At 38.0% G+C, this 20,784-nt stretch overlaps 1 protein-coding gene across 4 annotated transcripts in view; it reads right to left on the bottom strand.

Moving 5' to 3' along the window:
• The window catches only part of LOC132152012 (arf-GAP with GTPase, ANK repeat and PH domain-containing protein 1), a 182,629-nt gene that overhangs the window by 120,950 nt on the left and 40,895 nt on the right, over positions 1-20,784 (bottom strand). For 2 of the 4 annotated variants that reach the window (XM_059560628.1, XM_059560629.1), the window contains exon 1: positions 12,738-14,609. The exons of the other annotated variants lie outside the window; for them this stretch is intronic. In XM_059560628.1, coding sequence (XP_059416611.1) covers positions 12,738-14,001 — 1,264 coding nt within the window. In that variant the 5' untranslated portion in view covers positions 14,002-14,609. Of the gene's footprint in view, positions 1-12,737; positions 14,610-20,784 lie in introns of those variants that run through there. 4 annotated transcript variants of the gene reach the window in all.

Raw genomic sequence — 20,784 nt, 5'->3', positions numbered from 1 at the left:
AGTTACAGGTTCGTTTTTTGGACATTCAGCGCGTTCTTTTGGGGAAGTATGCTTGAATTTGAAATATTCGATATTCTCGATATATTAAAATTGTACATCGTCGTCAAAATTATTCCGATATTATCGCTAATATTCGATATATCGCCCAGCCCTACTTGTGCATAATAGGGCCTTTCGCACCGTGGGGACCATTTCATAGTACAAGAACTAATTGTAGAACTACCCACTTTTGGCCGTTTTCGCACCGCCGGAACTAGGTGCAATTTTTGTGCCGTACTGCCTTTTTCGAGAACCAAATTAGCTCCTACTCCAGAGCAGGGTCTAACCAGCAAAGCTGTGTTGTGTTGGAATGTGATGTGTTGGAAATCACCCTCAGCCGCCATGAATTAAAACGCTGTGTAAACACACTGTAAACATTGTGTCAACTTATTTTGCAAGTATGATGAACAGCGATAAATGTACAGATGCTGAAGTGCAGGCAAATGTAGCACTGCCAGTTGTCATTGGAGATTCTTAACCCACCTTTCAATTCTTTCAATCGCGTTATGTATATGTTGACATTCCATGTCCATTATTGTGAAACCCGTGAGACACAACAAAAACACAGCTCTGATCACAGCGTCCTACATCCTCATTTCCTTAACATTGTTCTTCGTTACACTGTTAACATTATTGAATGCAGTGCAAAAATTACATCGCTGTCGACCGGCTTACGTCACGTCCTATACACACTGTCGGTGCGAATGCAATCTTTAAATGGTACTGGGAAATAGTTAGCGCAAAATCGTCCCAGTACTTTATTACTTTACATTTAGTTCTGGAACTAAAATGGTGGGAAAGGCCCCATAGATCCAGTAAAATCAATATATCAAAGTGATGATAAACCTTTTACTTTCCTGCACAATAAAAAAGGCCAAAAATATAAACTTATTCGGTCACAAATGTAAGAACACCCCACCTTCAATGAAATGATCAATGCTAACCATCAAAAACACATATTTACTGGATGCTAGTTACTTTGATGACATGATGATTGATCAACCAATAACACTAAACATATTGGATGGATAGATGGATTGATAAATAAATGTAGCATCAAATTAATACAAATAAATCAATTAAATAAATAAAAGGATAAAATTATTTGTACAATACACCTAGGAATAAATAATGTACAAATATTGAAATGCATTTTCTGCATTGAATGATTATTAGTTTATTATTATTTTGGCATATATTAATATTACATATGGTAAACTGATATGATATTTTATTTATTTATCGACAGATAGAAGTTGCTTGGCATCTTAATTATTACGTTTATTTTCCAATTTTTTCCCCGCATATATGAGTCATTTTTAAATTATTTCTAATTCAGCAAATATCATGTTCAATGACCAGTTAAGCTGCTGGAACCCTACAACGTACATACACTTTTCTTCTAGGATAAAGATGTGAATAGCGGTCTTGCTCCCTAGCTCTCTTCACCTCTAAATCTATTTTCCAAATTCTTGGGCAGCCAAATCTCAGCTGGCAAACCCAGGTGGGCTTCCCCCACCTCCAGTTTCACATTCCCAGGCAAAATCTCACCGCACTGTCCCTCTCTTCCTCCTATTTTCCTTTTCATGCAGAAGATAACAGGACAGAGAACAAGCAAACACCCGTGGAAAAGACATAACAAAAAATAAATAAATATAATAATAAGAGTTTGCCACTACAACCACTAACTACAACCACTAACAACACCCACACATGCAGACAGACAGATGGAGGCAAAAACTCCCCCAGGGCTGAGAAAAGCAGTGGTCAGAAAAGCAGCTCCTATGCAAAACAGCAACTGAAAAAAGCCTGTGAGAGACATTTTCTTACTACAGGTCAAGTCTCGCAGTTTAAAACAAATGTTAATGCTACTCCATTTTCTTTCAACATTTCAATCAATATTTAAATTCTACTTTTTCACACTTCATCTAATATTCCATTAGGATCAATAGTAAAGATTATTGTTTTACTTTATTGATAACCAATAAGCAAAAAAAAAAAAAAAATTTATTTTCCATAATAAACTAACATTATAATACAATAAAAATGAAACAATTTTGTTATTAAATTATATTTAATTAATATTTATGTTATTTATGCCATTATATTCATGCAAAGTTATTTTGAAATCTAGACAAATTTAACAATTTGCTGAATGGGATAAAATAATTTCTCGCTTTATATGGCAGGGGGGAAAAACAAGGATAAAATACAACACATTACAACTCGCAAAAGATAAAGGAGGCCTGGCACTGCCATGTCTAAGAGATTATCATTACACTGCTCAGTTAAGACCCCTAGTATGCCTGTGTAACCCAACTTTTACAGCAAGATGGAAAGAAAGAGGAGGCTACCACAAATGGCCCTCTAATATAAGCCATGGTAGCACATAAGAGATTACTCACTCACCTGTTATATAAATATAATCCATGGATTAAACTAACTTTTAAGATCTGGCATCAAGTTTGTAAAAAAAAAAAAAAAAAAAAAAAATCAAGGAAGTGGCGATGTTAAGATTTTGTACCCAATAGACATGATAAAAGATTCCATGAGTGGGCAGAGAAAGGCCTCACACAACGGACAACTAACAGACTTTCAAACTCTCAAGGAGAAACATGGTCTAGTAAAGCAGGACTTCTATCTGTATTTGCAAATAAGAAATAGATATGAGGAAATTACAAGGGGAATGACCGACAGAAGGGACAGCATCATTCTGAATATATTTTGGTTGGCTTTTAATGTGAATACCATTACAAAAATCATAAGGCTGTACCAAGGTCTCCAAAAAAGCAAACCAATAAACACACAATACGTCAAAAAGAAATGGGAAAAGGAAATAGGCACAGAAATAGATGAGAATGACTGGGAAGTAAAGTGTAAAATGCAGTGGAAGACAACTTACTCTTTAAATTGGAGAGAATTTGGATGGAAAAACATAATGAGATTTTTTTTATTACCGCTGTCCAGAAATCTCACCAAAACATTGGAACAGGATGCTGAAGACTGTGTGGCGTCAACGACGCTAATCATTATCATATATTCTGGGCCTGCCCAAAGGCTGTACCCTTTTGGCGAGATGTACATAGATGCTTAGAGAATATTTTCCAAACTAATATCCCTTTCGATGTCTTACACATGTACCTATATACAGTGGGTGGTCTTGGCGCAGTGGATAAGACACATGCCTTTGGTGTAAGAGACCCGTGTTCGAATCCACTATGAGACACCAATGTGTCCCTGAGCAAGACACTTAACCCCTGGTTACTCCAGAGGCATGCGACCTCTGACATATATAGCAATTGTAAGTCGCTTTGGATAAAAGCATCAGCTAAATGAATAAATGTAAATGTAATGTAAATGTACCTAGGTCTGGAAACCCCAAATATGCACCTGTTTAATAAGTCCTAAACAGTACCTGTTTAGGACTCTGTTATTGTCAGCCAGAAAGGCACAGCGACCAGATCTACCAGGTACTGATGAATGGTACAACACTATAAACCAAATATATATAATGGAGAGACTCACTATGACCACTATGACCCTCGAAGTGGATTGCGTATATAAGCTCAATAAGAATGGATCTTGTCTGAGGTCTGAGCAGCGAGGGCAGACGACACAGGATTGGGAAGGGGGTGGACAACACGAGAGAGAGGACTGAAATAAACTGTAGTTTGTTTGGTAGTTTGTTTGTAGCTTTGTGTAAATGAAGCACAATATGATACTTTATCCACTTGTACCTTATGTATATCGTTTTTTTCTTTCTTTTCTCTTTTTTATTTATTGGGTTTTTGTTTACATGCAATCACAAAAAGGTCAATATGTATGTGAGGCAATTATAATCTTCTTTTGTTTTCAGACCAAATGTCACATTTGGAAAAGTGCATAATTAATAATCATAATTCACCTTTTTTTTTGTGAGTCATTATGTAAGTGTGTCTTTCGCATAGAATGTCAGAAAATTTCTCCAATGTAAAACTGTGAAATGTGCAAGATCTTTATAACATAATAAAGAAAAAAGAAATCCAGACAAATGTATCTTCCTTTTGGGTAATATCTAGGCAATAGGCCTTCAAACCTGTCCTGCAAAGTTTATTTCTACCTCTGCATCACCGTAGCGCCATTTTGGAGAATATCCGCTGAATGGAAACCGCATACGCTATTCTGTGTCAGCCGCGATACAAGGATACATTTTCTATGTGTATTTACGTTTTGATCTGAACGAAAACAGTGCATCCATGTAGCGCGGCTGGCACAGAATAGTGTACGCTGCTTGCGTCCAGAGGATATTCTCCAAAAAGCCGCTACGGTGATGCGGAGAGACACAGTTAAGACGAATAAACAAAAAGTATTTTTGTGGCTTCATAGCGTTACGGTCGAACTACTGATGGCAAATGGACTATTCTGAAGATGTATTTTATACTTTTCTGGACCATGACAGTATAATTTACTAAGCAGTCAATGGGACAGTCACAAGCCTCCCGGTTTTCATCCAAAATATCTTAAATTGTGCTCTGAAGACTAACAAAGTTTTTACGGGTTTGGAACGACATGGGGGAAGCGATTAATGACAAAATTTTAATTTTGGGGTGGAGTACATTCATTTCTTGATACTTAACTTTTACTATTTGTGTATGTGAATGTCCTGTGTTCATTGGTAAACCCCTTTACTGGCATAGTTCATGCTATCATTTATTATTGTGGGACAAGTTGCTGAATAATGAATACAAGTTAAACATGGGTGGTTGTTTTGCGCATGTTTTGTGATGTAAATACAATCACAATATCTGATTGCTTTGTATCATTCTTTTAGTAATATAGACTGAAAAGTGAAAAATCTTGTTTTACATGAGATATCCCATTTGTCTTCCCCTCATTCTGCTCTAGGACACCATCTGGACCTCTGGCCGACATCACAATCTTATGAAGCGGCGTATAAGTGCTGTTTTGAGGTCAGGTGGGGAATCAGTCTGATTCATCTATTAGGGGAACTAAACTGTTTTCTCTCATCTCTACTCTCACAGCTGTCTAACCACATCTAATTCTAGCTAATGATCACGACAATGGTCTACAAACAAGGCTGCAAAACTCGCTCCCGCTGTTTAGCATCTGGTTTCCTCCGAGCATGTTGCACAGCTCTAACTTATCCTCTCTCTCAGACATAAACACACACACTGACCTTAATACCAGCTTGGATCACATTAGAGTCTATGAGAGTATAAACACTGAGATAGTAGAATGTAATCTGCTTCCAAACACTCAGTAATCTACAAAAATGTCAGGTTGCCTACTCCATCTTTTCGCAGATCTCTCAGTGCCTCTCATACACAAGCAGATGTGTATTCAGACACAGCATGTGTTTAATGGGATCTTGCTGTGGTGTCTGAGGGTAATGAACCTAAGAATGGGATGCAATGAAGACCCTGCTGATCTATATACTAGACACTTAACCTAAACAACGTTTCTGTAAATACTAGGGCTGCACGATAAATCGCAATGCTATATTTAATGCTCATCTTGTCATACTGAAGCATGCAAGAACACAGCATGATCAGTGTAGTCTGATTCACAATTATTAAAAATAATTATTTTTTTTATAGTAGTTTTAAATTTTTCATTAAAATGTGTATAGAATGATGATACTGTCAAAATTTTATATTATTGTGAATGTTCTATGGCATTTATTTTTATTAATTCTGGTCAATACTGATATATCAATGATATTGGACCTTTTTTAATTATCGTATCATATCTCATTTCCAAAAAACTGTTCTGTTTGGCCGATAAGTGTCAGAAACAGGACATTTATTTTGACAGCACCAGAACACAGAAGGAGCTTCCATTCTTAGTCTTGCCTAGTTTAATGTCTTTGTTTAACAGTTCGGTCTACTACTTGGAAGGCAAATGCTACTAAAGCTTTTTTACCTATATTGTCGGCTAATAACTATTTAATGCCATGAAGCTGACATTTTAATGTTTACTTCTTTATTTGTGCTTTTTAGAAACTTCTTTATTTGTGAAAAACACTATAATAGATCTGAAGATGTTTTTTCTGTTTTGTTACAGATTTTTCAGATACAAATTGTTTTCCTCTTGAGTAATTCTTGATAAAGATTTCTAATTTTAGCAAATATTATTTTATCTTTGGCAATATAAAATGTACAGTAGTCCATGCGATAAGAATATTGTGTGTGAGAATAGTGTATGCACTGCTGCAGGTTTCTATTTTTGTGTTCTCGTCATCCCTCATCAAAGAAAAAAAGCATATAGTTAGTGAAGGCTTGTAAGCACGCGTGCGTGAGTTTGTGTAGTGCCCATGCTCCACTGGTCAGGTCAGTATTATCGCCTAGAGCTATAACAGTCATTCTCCCTCTATCACAATCACAATACACACACTACTACCATATGAATGTACATCACTGAAACACAAGCAGAATCGAGATGCTCATTCTGTAAACATTGCTCCAACTTTCTTTGACTCCCATCGAAGCTGGAGAAGTCAGACTGCAAAGGTAAGACACATTAAACTACTTCATTAAACTTAAAATAGAACATTTCAATGGATTCTGTACATAAACACATCTGTTTCAATTACCAAATGGTGCATAAAGGCAGAAACTGACCTACAAAACACTGCAGGATGAGTGCATCTGAGTTTCAGACATGGTCCACTCCACCCCCCATCCCTGTTCAATCGGTTAGGGCTCGTTATTTTTACAAAGCACTGCTTCTGCAGTGGTACGAAGCCAGGAAAAGCCAAAAAGGACTACTGCAGAGATGTACACACACTTAGTCTATGATCACAACTATTAGCAGTGAGCTCAGGAAGACCCTCTTTTCTCAATAAAACCACTCCAATAAAAAGATCATTGTGCAACGATTTAGGTGTTGCTCAAGCAGGTGATGCAGGTTTGAGTCTGGCCTGCAATGAGCCCCGATTTTCTTCCTACTACTCCCAGCTGTTCTCCGCTTTCTATATCTAATAAAACCAGCATGTGTGAACCAAATTCCAAGAACAATGAACCTCACACACAAAATAATTCACTTTTTTAGCTCAATCCTTTTCCTTAACTTCCTTTAACATTAAGTTTGTCCCTGCTGTGCCTTTGTTCTGAGTGCATGTTCTACAGCACGCTTCAGTGATGACAGCTGCATGGATACAGTACAACTCGACAATCCATCTCTGGCTGCAATCCACTGTCAGATTTCTTTCACATTACTTCTCTTTTTTTTTTTCAACATGTCACATTTAAAAAAAGAACCAGAACCAAACTATTTTCATGACTTTCGGTTCTGTTAACGGTTCCTAGTTGTGCATTGTTCCACTGATGCGGACAGAACAACCTACTGAAATATTTTAACAGTATTTATATACTACTATTCAGCAGCACCACACAACATGAGCCCCTTTCATACTGAAATTCTGGAAAATTCACTGGAAATGAGTCCTGGCAATCATTCCCAGATCATTCGATTTTGGTTCATTCACACTGCCAGTGATTTCCCAGAATCTCTGCGCGCGTTCACACACAACCCGTAAATGACACGTAACATTAGGGTGTGACGTGTAATGTAAGAGTCAAAATCACCTGGCTATACTGTAACATAAATCATCGAGAGGCCAATAAAATCTTCCGCTGCCGCTCTTTCCATTGTGATCCAGCAATTGGTGGATTTTTTTATTTTCACAAAGACTTAAACTGACTAATTACCTGCGATTTCTCTCTCAAAAAACCACGCTGCTGCATTTGGTTTTTAATTTGCTCATTCACAACCGCATCACGTGCCATTGCACTGAGCAGGCGAACAATCTCAGCGCGGATACTGAAGTGCCCCGTGGTCTCTACTTCAGTCCAGTTTGCGCACATTTCTATTTATTTTATTTTAGTAATTTTTCTTTTTAGGTGAACACCACTCTCTGCATTTAAAACACAGACTAGCCCCTCTGGAACTGCAGGGTTGTATTATTTAAAACACCCACTCAAAGAGTTACACGATAACGATGTCATCATTACGACACAAATGTTACAGCATTGGTTCTGGCATTTTGTTCACACAGAGCTCGTTCCGGGACTGAACCCTGAATGGGCCGGTATGAGATTTTGACGGTATGATAACCAGCTTCTCCATATGCATTAGAGTTTGAATTTTGCATTATTAGTCAGCTTGTCTGCAGTCTTGAATTTTTTGCATTGATTTAAACAGAAATAAATGAGGGTAAAAATCAGACCAGATGATGTGAACAGGAAACAAAAACATACAGCACAACCAGTGTAGACTGAATCCAGAATGAATTCCTCTTGAAAGCAGATTTGTCTTAATGTTAACTTAATGCATTAATGCATATTACATTTCAGCTATTCAAATCAGCTCTGTTGAAATCTGGAATAACTGCTAAGGGCATTAAATGCAATAAAAATAAATGCATTTCTTTCTTTTTTTTACGATTTCTCCCTCTGAAAAAAAATTATTAAAAGAATCATTGATGGAATGTTAAGGAATCAGAATTGTTCAATTCTTCCTTATGTGTCAAGTGTGTATTAGAGATTGAATAAAGTAATAAAGTTGTCTGTTTCAAAGACAACATGCATTTCCACTTTATTTCTATGTAAACATGCACTTGATTGACTGCTGAGGTCATGTCTTGAATTTTTTGCAGCATCTCACATGAGCATCGCGATTTTATAATGTAGTGCTGTCAAGTTCTGAAAAGTGCAATTTTTGATAAACAAAGCCCCTTAAACACTTCTTAAAGCAAAACAAATCCAGACCAGTTTCTGACTCTGTCACTGACAATGACTGTCTGCAAAAAAACATCTGACTTCTGTCTGTATGCGAGTGCATACGAAAGTCTGCTTCCACTCCACTCTCAGACACTCATCCCATGAGAAACTCCAGCCATGCTCTTATCACATCCAGCATGTCACAGTTCCACATGCAACCAGCATTACTTCTGCATGGCTGTAGATAAAGGTCACACACACAACCCCACCCACTCACTCATACCTGACACCAATAGATGGCTCGTGTTGAGGGAGGGGGAAGTGGGACAGATAGTCACAGTTCAGACCCTCCAGCTATTCCATAATATACCAAATTCACCCTACCAACAGTTAGCACCGAACAGAACACTGAAATGGACACCCTTGTGATCACTCTGTTCCAGAGGAAGCTGAGAGTTAGCTCTATTTCAACACGTCCCAATGACTCAGTGTAAAAAACACTGGCCATTACTTCCTCTAGCCACTTCATCCTAAGAGCATCAATGATATGGGGTTTTACAACTTCTGCTTTTCATTAGCATTACATTTTGTTGAAACTTCAGACAACAAGAGTGGCAAAAATGATAGATCTTTCTTAAGGTGCGGCCACATTTACTGTTGCTCTGTGAAACTTCACGGGCAAAATCCAGTCATTCCAATAGGACTCTTTGAGACTGGGAGATTTATAGGAAGGTCACAACTGACGAACTTACCCCACACAGATTTCTCTCATAATCTTTTTTTTTTTTTTTGTGCTGAACAACAGGAAGCTGCTTGGTTTGATACAGATTACTCTGTGTGTGTGAGCAGTGCTTTATGCATCTCTACACTGAGCATGTTTACATGCACACCAGTAAGCTGATAACTCACAAATATCAGCTTAGTAAAATAACCAGGTTTTCCCATTTACATGTTAAACTTACAGCTCATATTATCCTCTCATGAAGTAATAAATGCAGCGTTTTGACTGAACCACTTCTACTTCTGCAGCACGAGAAGAGAACACTTTTATAATTTTGTGAAATATTTCATTCTTTCTTTACTGCAAACTTTTGCTCTGTCTAGATGCACTTAAATCTGCACTAACATTGCGTTCCGGTCATATATCTCACATGCGCCCTTCAATAAGCCGACAGAAAGCAGGTTATTGCGTTTACATTGCGCCGCATGAATTCGGGGTAAGAGTCAAAAAACTACCGGTGTCGACCAGTTTATACTTGCACCATTTATTAAGTCAAAAACTGCTTTTTGTTTGGATTGTGATAAAAATGCAGTGGATGCCTCTAAATTTAAATGGGAAAGAGCACAGGCAAAGCCTTGTTTATTCAAAGAAAAAAATATTTTTGACATTTATTTATTCTATTTGAGATTGGTTTTAAAATTTCAATGTAATTTTGTTATTTGTCACATTTCAACTTTACAAAGAAAGTTGTCTAAGTTGTCTAAGAAATAATAAAGTACACCATTTTATTTATAATTAAAAAATTGTGAGATGATCATATTGTGAAATCCGTATTGGGAATCGTATTGCATTTTGAGTTGAGTGAATCATTACATCTCTGATTAATACACATTTCTCCTTTATTTTTTATGAATGATTCCTCACTGCACATTCAAGCTATAGGACAGCAAGCGTCCTCTGAGGACATCAGTTGCCTATAAACAAATCCATCTGGGAATATAGCCTGCAGGACTACATAACACTGACTTTGCAGTGCCTCACATCCTGCTCGCACAGAGCCAAATGAATGAAAGTCATTCCCTGTCCGGCTGCTAACTAACACAGCAATGCTAACAGAACTGAAGCAAACTAATGACTCCAAGGTGGCATTCTGAGGAAACGTCAGAGCTACATACACCGGCTGAGTCACGAAACAAGTAACTAGCTAAAAATAAACCTTGCAGGAGGAAGGCGTCTCCTAATGCCTAACATAGTTTTGCTTTGAAAGCAAAAATAAAAAACATTCAAGAAATGCAATCATAATTTGAATTTGATTTGTTTACTATAATTAGTGTTACACAAATTACTACTGATCAGCTAAAATCCCTAAAAATCAACCATATTGTAGAATAAACTTTTTGCAATGAACATACATCATGGTAAGCTCTTAAAAATGCCCAAAAATAACAATTAATTTGTAAAATCTGTAAATCTGTCATTTAGTGTGGAAAACAAAAGATTCTTTAAAAAATTACATTTTTAAAGAATAATCTTGCCACGCTTTTCATTATAATGAAAGTGAATAAGCTTTGGTGCATCGTGTGCAGTGCGCTGAGAAAGTACTGTTATTCATAATCATTGCCTCCATTTGCTTACATTTTGTATAACACTATTTAAATGATCAGCCCTGAACCACCTGTTTTAGATTAATTTCAGCCAATGACAATAGACTGGATAGATAGTGCATCACTAAACAGTTCCAAGTAAAGCCGCTCATTTAGAAGGAAACATGACACTGCTCTAATGTAAGATGACCATTATCTAATTGGCAAGAATATATTTCTTCAGATGAGTCAAGAATGTCTCTGGAATCTGAGGAATGTGGAAACGGCTAATCAGCTAAGGTGCTGTCTCACCCCACAGACACTAAAGGTTTTACTACATGCCTGACCTGATCATTAACACTGTCCTGAAATAAGCCCTCTGCCGAGCTACGTCACTGACACAAACTTAAAAAAAAACACTTCCAGTCTAATCAAGACTGCATCACCATTGTATTACAAAATTCTGAATTAAAAATTTTACAAACAGAAAGGTATTGTTTATAATCCTGTCTAAGATTTTTCACTCACTATGCAGGAACAGACAGTATGACCCAAAGCAGTGGTTTTTAAACGGGGGCTTAGCTAGTTTTAGCTAGCTAAGATTTTATTTTATTTATTTATTTATTTATTAATAATTGTACCAAAATCTGACATTCCAGTTTCTTTATGCTATCTAAACACTCCTTATAAAATGAGAAGTATACATCACAATTATTTTATTTTGACTGGATAATTTTAACTTTACTTTTTAACAATAAGTAAAAAACTAAAATAATTGTATTATTTTAAAGGTTATACACCTTATACATCACTCTAATCAGTCAACTAAGTTCAAAGTAAATATTCTACAGATAATATAATGTGCAATAGTATGCATACAATGGCAATATAACAGCCAGTTATTTAACTCTCTATAATATGACTATAAATTTGTCTTTCAAGACTGAATTGCATTGCTGTGGTTATAATTTAGTATGGGTGATCCTTGAAAGGGGATCTTCATGCTAAGAGGTCAAAAGTTCGGAAAACCCTGTCTAAAAGGCATATTTTGCTGACAGAGACAACCTCCCTTTCTTGAGGCTCTGCTAACCTCAGTCAGTAGATGTGTGTGGAAATCCATTCAAATCTCTATGAAACTCTACACAATATCTACAACAGCTCTACATTACCATATTAATGACAGGAGAGGGCGGTGGCCTTCACACAGACGACCTGCTGCCACCAGTAACACTGACAGTGAGATAATGGATCCGAAACAACAAGGAAAACGGTGTTTGTGTGAATAGTGCAATCCACTTATATAAGCTCTAAACTTCCAGAAGAAAACACAAGTGGGAGAAACCGTCACTTTGACATTGTGCATTGCCAGCAAAATATATAGAGCAGGCTAACGGATACAGCACTTAATGAGGGTTTTTACATTCATGGTTCAAGAATGTAAACACTTGCCATTGCAAACAAGGCTGCCAGATCTCAGAGTAAGCTGTGAGTATGCAGCATAATGAAACACAAATGTGGCCTGCGAAGTGTGGACTAAACAACACCTTCCCGTCCAAAACAAACATGCATTCTCTAACCTCTGTTTTAAGTCCACAATACCAAACAGAGCATCCTCCTGCCTCATACCATGTCTACATGAAGCCAAAAAAATAGAGCAAAGGTAACAGCTATTACCGTCCGGCTGGCATCCGTTAACACTTTCGCTGCTGGACTGAGAGTAGCTCATTTCTGATCTCCGCTGACTTCCCAGTAGGCTGTTCTTCCGGAGAGCCCAGCTGCTGGGGCTGCTAAGTGGCGTGGATGTCCCATCTCGCTTTGAGAAGATACCGCTGAAGAACCGAATGAGTTTACGTTCCTGTCCGCTGGAACGGGAGCCTGTCCCTCTAATAAAACCCTCCTTGTCCATCAAAGATTTATCCGACAGCTTGAGCAGGTCACTGTTGTCCAGCGTTCGATTCTTGCCCTTCATTCTCTCCCTGCGGCCCATTTCAGTCACAGAGACAGTTTTGCTCAGGACCTCACCCACATCCAAGGTGTTTCGCTTCTCAGTGGACTCCGACTTGGCGAAAGCCATGTTTTGAAGAACCACGCCGGCCTGGGCCTGACTGTGCTCTCCATCGTGGCCAATGCAGCCCGAGCTGCTGTGGTGCTTCTCTTTGGAAAGTGCCCGTATGCGGATCAACTCTCCACCCGTCCAGTGGCGAAAGCTGAAACTTCGCCGCAGCAGACTCGGGTGCCTCTTCACCAGAGGGGTTTCAGGTGCTGGTTTGGGTGACTTCCCATTCCCTTTAGCCAGCAAATAAGAGATACAGCTCTCTTTGGCCGTCCTGCCACCCTTGGGTTCCTCTGAGTTATCATCTGACCATGTACCGACTGGTTCCTCTGTGCTCCGGGAAGTCTTGAAGATTTTTTTTCGAATGTCTGTGCTTCCTCTATTAGCAGCAGCTGTGCTGCAGATTTCTCCATGTTCAACATCACATTTCAATCTGTCACTTTCAGCAACATCATCTGCCTTTTTGTGGACTAGTGCCCCATTTTCAATGACCTTGCTCTGTCCATTCTCTGGCAGGATGCACGTTTTATTTATTTCCTTGTCTTTATGTGAATGTTGCGCCCTCCTTTGGATTTTCAACCTGCCCAACTCTAGATGTCCAGTACTAAATGTCCTGAAGTTCCTCATGTAGGAGTGTGCATAAAACTCGTCCGTCTCGTCCTCCACTTCTTTCAGTTCTTCCAGCGGAGAGCTGCGCTGAGTGTCAGCGGCTCCCTCCCGCCAGTGCGCGCTCACTTTAGGGTTCTCCAGCCGCCGGTGCGCTGAGCCTCCGCCATCCTGCAGAGTTTCTTTTTTCACTAGTGTCAAAGATATCCGGTACACGGTTTTTCTTTGTGGCGTACCCCGCTCCATCCTTTCCGGGTAATTACCATCAAGTAAGTACATTCTTCAGAAACCAAATCCAAGTAAATAAATTCACGTCAAATATGTTTCTAGCGTGATTTCACCCACAGCTGGTGATCTCCAGAGCGCATAATAATAATAATAATGATATTAAAAAATCTCAGCTCAAAATCGCGTTGGTGCGCTAAATGTTCCTTTGCTGTGCTGGTGCGTTTTTAAAAGACTATTTGCGCAGTCTAAAAATCCTGAAAGAGCCCCATCAAGTCGCCTGGATGTCCCGTGCAAAGCCCGTCCTCATGTTCACATAACATTTGCCTGAAAAGTAAAGTCTGGCTTCAAATTCCTGTTTCCCGCTGCGAGGCTTGTTTGTCTGGGGGGAAATGTTATTGCAACACTGTCCTCCTAAAAGCAGAAGAGTGAGGTCTTCCCTATTGTGCCCGTGCATCCCCCGCCGCGCAGCCAGCTTGCTCCTTTGCACCGAAGCGGGCGCGCCTTTGTTTCCCGCCGCTGTGCGTCCCTACTCTCATTCAAACCTACCATGCACGACTCGAAGCTCGAGCCTCACTGTATTCATAACGACAGTCCCAGGAATCGAGACAGACAGCGGCTAGAGCTACGGATCCATACCCGTCTCTCTCCTCTCTCTGCCCCGTGTGCTCCCTATACACACAAATCATCCAGTCTGAGCCAAAGAAAATCCCGGAACGGACTTTCACACTAGTGTCGTTTCATACGACTTGCATCACTTATTCAGATTATCATACGGGAATTATTAATCAATAAATCAATGTGAAATACATGCACGCATTTACTCAGAAAAAAGAACCCTTATCTGACACAGATATGACTACATCTAGTAGGCTACTTGTGAAGATAAATTCCTGTACGCATAAACATGTTAAGCAATAAACTTACGCAGTGGCACACATAAAGTAGTGCTCACATTAACTTAACTGCAATGCAAGCGTGTATTTGCTTTGGCGTGTAAAGATAAAACACTGAGCATTAGTTTGAAGCGAGTCTACTCCGCTGGATGATCCACTCCGGGACATCGCATTATCAAGCGGGCGCGCGGGGGTGGGGTTTCCACATCTCTGTCCGTCAAAAACTTGAAACCCACCCGGGCTCAAATGAGAAAGAGAAAACACGCTACAATACACAACGTACTTTTTTTTAACATGTTATCGTTTAAACTGTGAATATTCACGAATACCGTGAGATAATTGTTTGTTTTATTGATGCTTTAGCATTTAAGGGAAAAAAAGCATCACTGTGTGAAAAGGATGGGATATAATGATGGGAATAACATGTCACAGGTTTATTTCATTTATTAGTAATAATTATTAATAATAAGATAACTATTAAAATGGTTCACTGTGCTTTCTTTTACACTTAAAAAAAATCGAGTTTTCAAAAATGCCAAGGTACCAGTATTTAACAGACTAGTATATTTGGACTATCGCATCATATTTCGAGCAGCACTTTCATCTGCCCTCCGGCCACCTCTCCATCACTCCCTGCTGTCTGTGAGGAGGGAGGTGTGGGTGTTGAAGATTACCCCACTTATCTCACCACTCAAATCCCTGTGTCTTCCTTTCGCCTTCAAACTCCGGCTTGACATTTGTAGGATTGTTACAAAGATTTGGGCGGATTAGAAAAGGCTCATTAGGATCCATTCTGTACAGCTTTTCTTAGCATCACCTCTCACCCTCCCTATCTCTAACCCAGGGGAGCCCCACCTGCCCCCGTGAAGCTTCCATCTAACTCCAGCGGTCTTCATCTACTGATCTCCTATACCCATAATAAGAATAGTTTCAATTTCCATTTCAAAGAAATTGATTAGCATGACTCTTTTACATGCAATATTCCCATAAAACCTAAACAAATCCCAAAATGTACATGGGGCTTTGCTCTTTTGCTTTTGCTCTTGTACACACAGCATTTTTTTGAGTTTTAAATAAATGTGCCAAGTTCTCATAAATCTTCAACAAGAGCTTCAATTTAAAGACCCCAAAATGTTCTGTGTTGTATCTATAAAGTAAAAAGAAATAACATTTTCTAAAAAAAATAATAATAATAATAATAAATTCCCCCTTGTCTTTTTCCCCCACACGTCTTTTCACTATATTTACCATATAATTTTGATTTCGTAGACAACAGCTTTTTCAAATATTAAGCCCTTAAATATATTATATAGTAATATTTATGTAAAGAAAAAGTAGTTAAAAAAATACTTAAAAAAGGAATGCTAGAAAAGTCAAGATGCTTTTTTTAAGATTAATTTCATTCTTGTAATAAGACATTTTTCTTTATTAAGATATCGCAGTTGTATCCTGCTGATATTATTCAACTTAAAAAAAAAATAGCAAAATTAATTTAGAATAAAAACTCAAACATCATGAAATATATGTATTTAAATCTTTCCATGTATAAAATGGATTTTATTTTTAAATCTTTTTTTTCCCCCACAGGATTAAATTTTTTATTTACGTCATCGATTTATACACCAAATTTGGTCAAGTTCCTTCAATTCTGCTCTGATTGTAGAGCTTTAAACCTGTGCACCATGTGAGACTATGGAAAATCAGTTTAAGCAAATTCTACACCTCTGTACACGATGCTGTCCGACTTCAAACATGCCTTGTCCTTTCATCACAGCCACAGAACTGTCAAAAAGAGAAGCAAGCTTAGAAGCCTATCGGCACTACACACTCTTGATGAAGCACATCGCCCTTCATATGTTCTATCATCAATGTGACTGCATGACTTCAGACCTGCTTAAAATACTTTAACACAGAGAATGGAATATAAAGCAGACACACCCCACGTTACATATTAAATATATAACAGAGAGCCTACACAGAAGTAATGTGAGAGCATCAAGCATGTTTCTATGTTCTATTACATTAATCTTTCTGCATATTTCTGCATGCAGCTGAATAAAAATAACGTTTGAGTACAGTTATTTGAAACAGCATGTGGCACCGCTGGAAAACCCAGGAGCCTGACTGATTGCAGCAAAATTCTCCAGTGTAAGATCTCCCACTGCATGCCATGAAAATAAAGCAGAGATGCTTGCACTAGTTACAAACACTTTTGGATTACAGATTTTGCCTAACGTGTCTTCAAAACATGCAGATGTTCTCCCAAACTTTAGGAAATAAGCCTCTCGTCATGCATAATTCAACTGCACCAGTAATACACTATGTCAACAAGACATTTTATTCAAATTCAAAGATGTGGAAAGTGGTTATTTATCTGAATTGGCAAACTGTAATATCCTAAAAACAAAGCAATTGGAGCTCAAGCTCACAAATTTAGAGCACTGGGAAAAAAAGAGCTGTATATCTATTTCAAAGTAAACATTATCTAGAGTTTTCTGGACCGGTCTTTGCTTCTTCCTTTTTTAATCCATGGCCAAGAAAGACACAGGAATCTGATAATTACAGGCCAGACGGTGAAAGATGCTTTAATGAAATTATATTTCAAGAGCCCCGGTTTGAAGAGAATGTAGCATGCAAGGAACCACCTGTCTTCTTCTTCTGTCTTCTCAGCGAGCCAAAAGAGCCCACACTGATTAAAGTGCTTTGTGAGTGCTTCGGACTACATATATAGAAGTAATTCCCTCACATTTACCATGCACCAAACTAGAATGTTTTATATAGCAAAAACCATGAAGACAGCTACTGTAAATGTGTGAGATTTTAATTAACATACTATTGGTTTATAACCAATAAATGTTCAATATTAAATATATTTATATAATCCTGATATATATATATATATATAATTTATATGAAGCCTGTTGACAGGCCTCATGATTGGCGGGTTTCATCACTCCTGCACCATGTATGATCCCCGAAACGGAGCACAGAGCTTCACAGGTGCAGCCTGCACAGAGTCTCTGATCCGCATTATTAGCTAAAGCTTATAGAGGGGAAAAAGCAGTGAGAGAACAAGGATTCAGTCCATGTCTTGATCACTGTTTTATCAGGAATCCAGCCGGCAGGTTGAAAGAAAGACAGTGAGATATCACTCATATCTGTTCTCATACAAACTACTTACACAAAGGTCCTCTATTGTTCTACAAGTGAATTCTGGTTAAGAGCAGAATCAGAGTGTCTCTGGAGAAGAGAAAGTCCAACTATTTAAACAGAAACTCTTAGATAAAAAGCTATGATGATCAGGCACTTGTTCAGCTCTTTATAGACCAAAGCAGTGTGAACCTGACTTTGACTGTCTTTACATGATTTGCTCATGTCAGCACTTACTGTATGATAAAACCAAACAGTTTTGAAGGATCCTGTAATGAAACGTTTCTAATTGGATCAGCAGCAAAATAAGCACATGTGCTACTTAAACACATGGGAAGGATCATTTTGTCTGTCAAACATATTTCTAATGAACTTAACCTCTACAATAAATGTTTACATCATTTCATAAATTATGAATATTTGTTACATTTGTTAATAGGACAAAAAAACATCATTCTAATTATACATAACATGAATAATATTAAATAACGTGAATAAATTAGTAAAATTATTTTTTATAAAAGTTCATATTTGTTATCGGGAACACACACACACACACATATATATATGTGTGTGTGTGTGTGTATACACATATACATATACACACACACCCAATATAAATTAATCAAGCAATAAAATAGATAAAATTATATATAATTTTAATATACAAAAAGGTAATTACATTAACAAATTACCTGGTTACAGACTGTGAATCTGACTTCCAGAAAAAAAAAAATAAATAATACCAATTATTTTATTTAATGGCAAGTCAAATGAAATCCTTGTAGGTTGACACCATCAGCTGGCACAGTGAGGAAGCCTTGGACAAAACTCTTCGTAATGTAATATGTGTCATGACCTGATTAATGTATATACTATTATTTTTATTCTATAAAAAGCAGAAGGAAAGCACCCACAGTGTTCCCTGGCTGCGGCTGAGAAAGAATGTGTATTTGCTATGGAAAAACAATCAAAATCAGTCAATGTAATTGTACGTTTTTTCAGAAAGAGCTAATAAAGAGGTTATTTCAAAACAAGACCTCCACTGCACCACTGAGTTCAGAAAACCACAAGTCTTACGGATACTAAACTAAAAAGTCAATTGAAACCATGTCCGTGGCAAAACTTTGTGTGTGATATGATCCTGTCTGTCACATGACAGTCACTGTGACGTGTGGGGCAGGGCCGAGAGCAATGGGAACGGAGCAAGACAACAGCGAGGTAATGAGTGACACCTGTACCACTCACCGGTCTCGAGACCCACGGAGGAGCGACGACAGTGAAGGACGAGACAAGAGAGGGCCAGGCCTGGACTATTTATGTTATTGTTGTTCTGTTATGTTTTATGCAGCAGTCGTCCGTGAGGGGCTGCTGCTTTTCCTTTTGTTTTGTGGTTGTTTATTTATTTATTTATTAAAGTTTTAAGTTTAAATGTTCACAGGTTCCCACCTCCTCCTTCCCGTAGCCACGATCGTTGTTACAGTCACATAGGTTACTTTTCTGAGGACAGATTTTACTTCCAGACCTTTCATCAACCTTGACTCTACAGCTCAGAAACTGAAACAAAATGTTGTTGAGAGACTTGTTCTACGTTAGCGTTTTTGCAGGTCACTGCTAAAATCGAGATCAGAAAACTAGCAAAGCCAAAAGGGAATTGACACTGCAGTGGAATATTAAAAGACACTCTCATGCTCTTTCTATATTCAAAAACGCACCCTCGGTTGCAGCTTCCCTCCTACGCATCGACACACACTCTCCACATTGCATTAAATATGAATTGCAGCTCTGCAACACAGGAGAAATGCTAGGCTTTTCTGTGTCAGCTCACGCAAACCCGTTTAAAAACTTTATAGGGTGATTGTTTAGACATTAAAAGACAGTTATAAAAGCACCAACAGAGCTGCGATGAAGCTGATGTGGGGATGCTGGGATAGAGGGATATGTACACGGAATAAGGTGCATTTGAGCAGCTCTCTCTCTCTCTTTGATGAGAAAAGAGATTGAAAGAGCGAAGCACCACGCTGCCTTTCATCCCCCCCACACCCCATGAGGCAGTGGAAAATGGGTCAGTTAGCAGAAAATACAGACCCCTGCTGGAACACACACATACACACACACACACACCCTGGAATATGGGCACAGATACATACACAATTCACTCAAAAGCACAAACGTAAAAAATATAAAGGGACTAGATATGTGCAAAGCCTAAGCTACAAATAGACAAAGAACAGATCAAAACATGATACTAAACTAAAGGAAATGCAGATAATACTAATATATATATATATATATACATACATACACACACACACACACACACACACACACACACACATATATATATATACATATATACATATATATACACATACACACAAATACACACACACTCTGGAAATATCAGATATTGCTAAACATGACAGATAACAGGAAAACAAAGAGGAAAATCAGATAACACGAAGCACAGGAATAGAAGGTGGTAACATACATAAATGAACACCATAAATATAGGAACATATGAACATCAGATAATATGACAAGAACAGCAGATATAACTAACATTCCCAGAAAGTAGCATATAGATTTGATCAAATACATTTAAACATGGCAAGATTGGACACAGATTTAGATTTGATTAGATCTTCAAGGAAATCACACCTTTTATGACATATTTTAGCATTTTAGTCAAACGTTATGTCATAAGTTATTAAAAAATAAGATTTCAGCAATAAGAAAATGTCTGTCCACAATGAACATGAAAATGCTGTGTGATGATCAATCATAAATC

Source organism: Carassius carassius, chromosome 10 (assembly GCF_963082965.1).
Source record: "Carassius carassius chromosome 10, fCarCar2.1, whole genome shotgun sequence".
Lineage (NCBI taxonomy): Eukaryota > Metazoa > Chordata > Actinopteri > Cypriniformes > Cyprinidae > Carassius > Carassius carassius.
The sequence above is the reverse complement of the archived record's forward strand: the minus strand, read 5'-3'. Positions and strand labels throughout refer to the sequence as shown.